Source organism: Aureococcus anophagefferens, assembly GCF_000186865.1.
Source record: "Aureococcus anophagefferens unplaced genomic scaffold AURANscaffold_52, whole genome shotgun sequence".
In the NCBI taxonomy this organism is placed as follows: domain Eukaryota; class Pelagophyceae; order Pelagomonadales; family Pelagomonadaceae; genus Aureococcus; species Aureococcus anophagefferens.
Genome location: NW_008705605.1, coordinates 53,943 through 55,692, shown reverse-complemented (window position 1 = coordinate 55,692; position 1,750 = coordinate 53,943). Strand labels below are relative to the sequence as shown.

The following is a 1,750-nucleotide window of genomic DNA, read 5'->3' as shown; positions in this document are numbered from 1 at the left end:
CAGAGCGCCCGCGCCCGCGCGGCGCCCCGCGGCGCCGCGCGCGCCGTCTCGAGGCGCCGCTTCGCGTCGTCGGCGCCCGCGAGCGCGACGCGGCGCAGCATGTCGTCCATGTAGTGCACGAGGAGGTGCTCGACCTGCGGCGGCGCCGCCGTCGCGCCGCGCCGCGCCGGTCGCGGCGCCGGGCGGCCGCGCGGCTATGAGCGAGACGGCCGCGCGCGGCCAGTAGCCGCAGACGGCGGGGCCGAGCGCGATGACGCGCCGCATGCACGCGTCGACGGCCGCGGCCGTGCCGTGGAGGATGCGCAGGGACCTGGCGGACGCGCGCCGCTCCGAGCGGCGGGAGCGGGGGGACACGGGAAAAAACTGGTGCAGGTTGTGCATGTGGAGGTCGCCGGACGCGTCGCCGGCGCCGCCGGCCTCGGACACGACGTCGAGCGTCGGCGTGAGGAGCCGCTCCAGCGTGCCCGATCGCGGCCGGAGCACCGGCCGCGGCGGCGACCCCATCGTCCGCGGAAATGGGGCTGCGTTTAGTTTCTCGTTTCTGGGCCCGACTCGTATACAATTGTATTATTTATTATTATTATTATTATTGGAGATTTTGCGTCGGAGAAGCCGCATGCCCAAGAGCACACGCGGCCGATAGGTCTCGGACGGAGGAAGTTGAAGTAGGCGGGGGCTGCCCCCCAGCAGGGGCCGAGTATCATCAAACTGGGTCCCACGCGCAGCCGAAAAGACACCCGTGCACACGCGTCAGGTCGACGAGTCATACTCACCGTGACGTACGTAGTACAACCGATGACGCGTGCGAAGTTCGCTCGGCGAAACGCATTCCGCGTTCTCCGAGAACAACGCTGCCAGTTGCCTTCCTCGACCGCACCTCCAGAATAATAAGGCAACGATGCCAGGCCACAAATACAGCTAACTCTGGAGCATACAGACCCTCTCAGCTAGCTCGGCTCGTCTAGGTACCCCTCTAGCCCCCCTGGATAACGCGCACATACATACCTTCGACCCAAGAGGTAGGCGGTAGACTACCCTCAGACAGCATGTAGTACTAACTAACTACCCCTGAGTCGCGACCTGCTCAAAATGAGTGGTCAAAACAGCTGCAACATAGGGTCAACGAAGCCTGTGAACCACCCGTTCTGGCCAATCGGCAGCTGGAGGGCTGCTCGGCCACGACCTCCACTAGGTCGAAATTTATGATTGAGCGTCAAAACCACTAGTTTGCTCGAGTTCGAGATCCAAACTGGCCGATAGAGCCAAAACAAGCATATTTCCGGTGGAATCGAGTGGTCTCCAGCGGCTCCAGGGGTACTACCCCCACTACCACTACCACTACCTAACCCCATTCTCAGAGCACTCATCTCAGATCATCATGACATTAGTTATCGTATTTTGTGCATGCCTCTTGCTTTAATTGCTTTAACTTGCTTCGACCAGACCTTTTCAGCTCCGATGCTGCGACTGCTCGTCGTCGCCGCCGCCGCGGCCGGCGGCGCGGCGCGGGCCGCCGCCGACGCCCGCGGCGGCGTCGTCGTCGGCGTGTCCGTCGCCGGCGGCGCCGCGGTCGCCGTCGCGGGCGTCGGCGACGCGTCGCGGCGCTTCGACCTGGCCTATCCGCGGCGGCGCGTCTGGCGCGTCGACGACGGCACGTGGCTCGCGGCGGCGGGCCTCGCGGCGGACGCGCGCCTCGCGGCGCGCTTCGCGCGCGAGCGGTCCATGGCGCGGCGCCGCGCGTTCGGCGGCG

General features: G+C 65.8%; 1 protein-coding gene across 1 annotated transcript in view; it reads right to left on the bottom strand.

Annotated features, from left to right (window-relative positions):
* The window catches only part of AURANDRAFT_72680 (expressed protein), a gene marked incomplete at both ends in the record, with an annotated part of 3,236 nt that extends 2,732 nt beyond the window's left edge, over nucleotides 1–504 (bottom strand). The window contains one exon of the mRNA XM_009043352.1: nucleotides 135–504. Within this exon, the coding sequence (XP_009041600.1) occupies nucleotides 135–504 (370 nt within the window). The remainder of the gene's footprint in view (nucleotides 1–134) is intronic.
* Nucleotides 505–1,750: the final 1,246 nt, after the last annotated feature.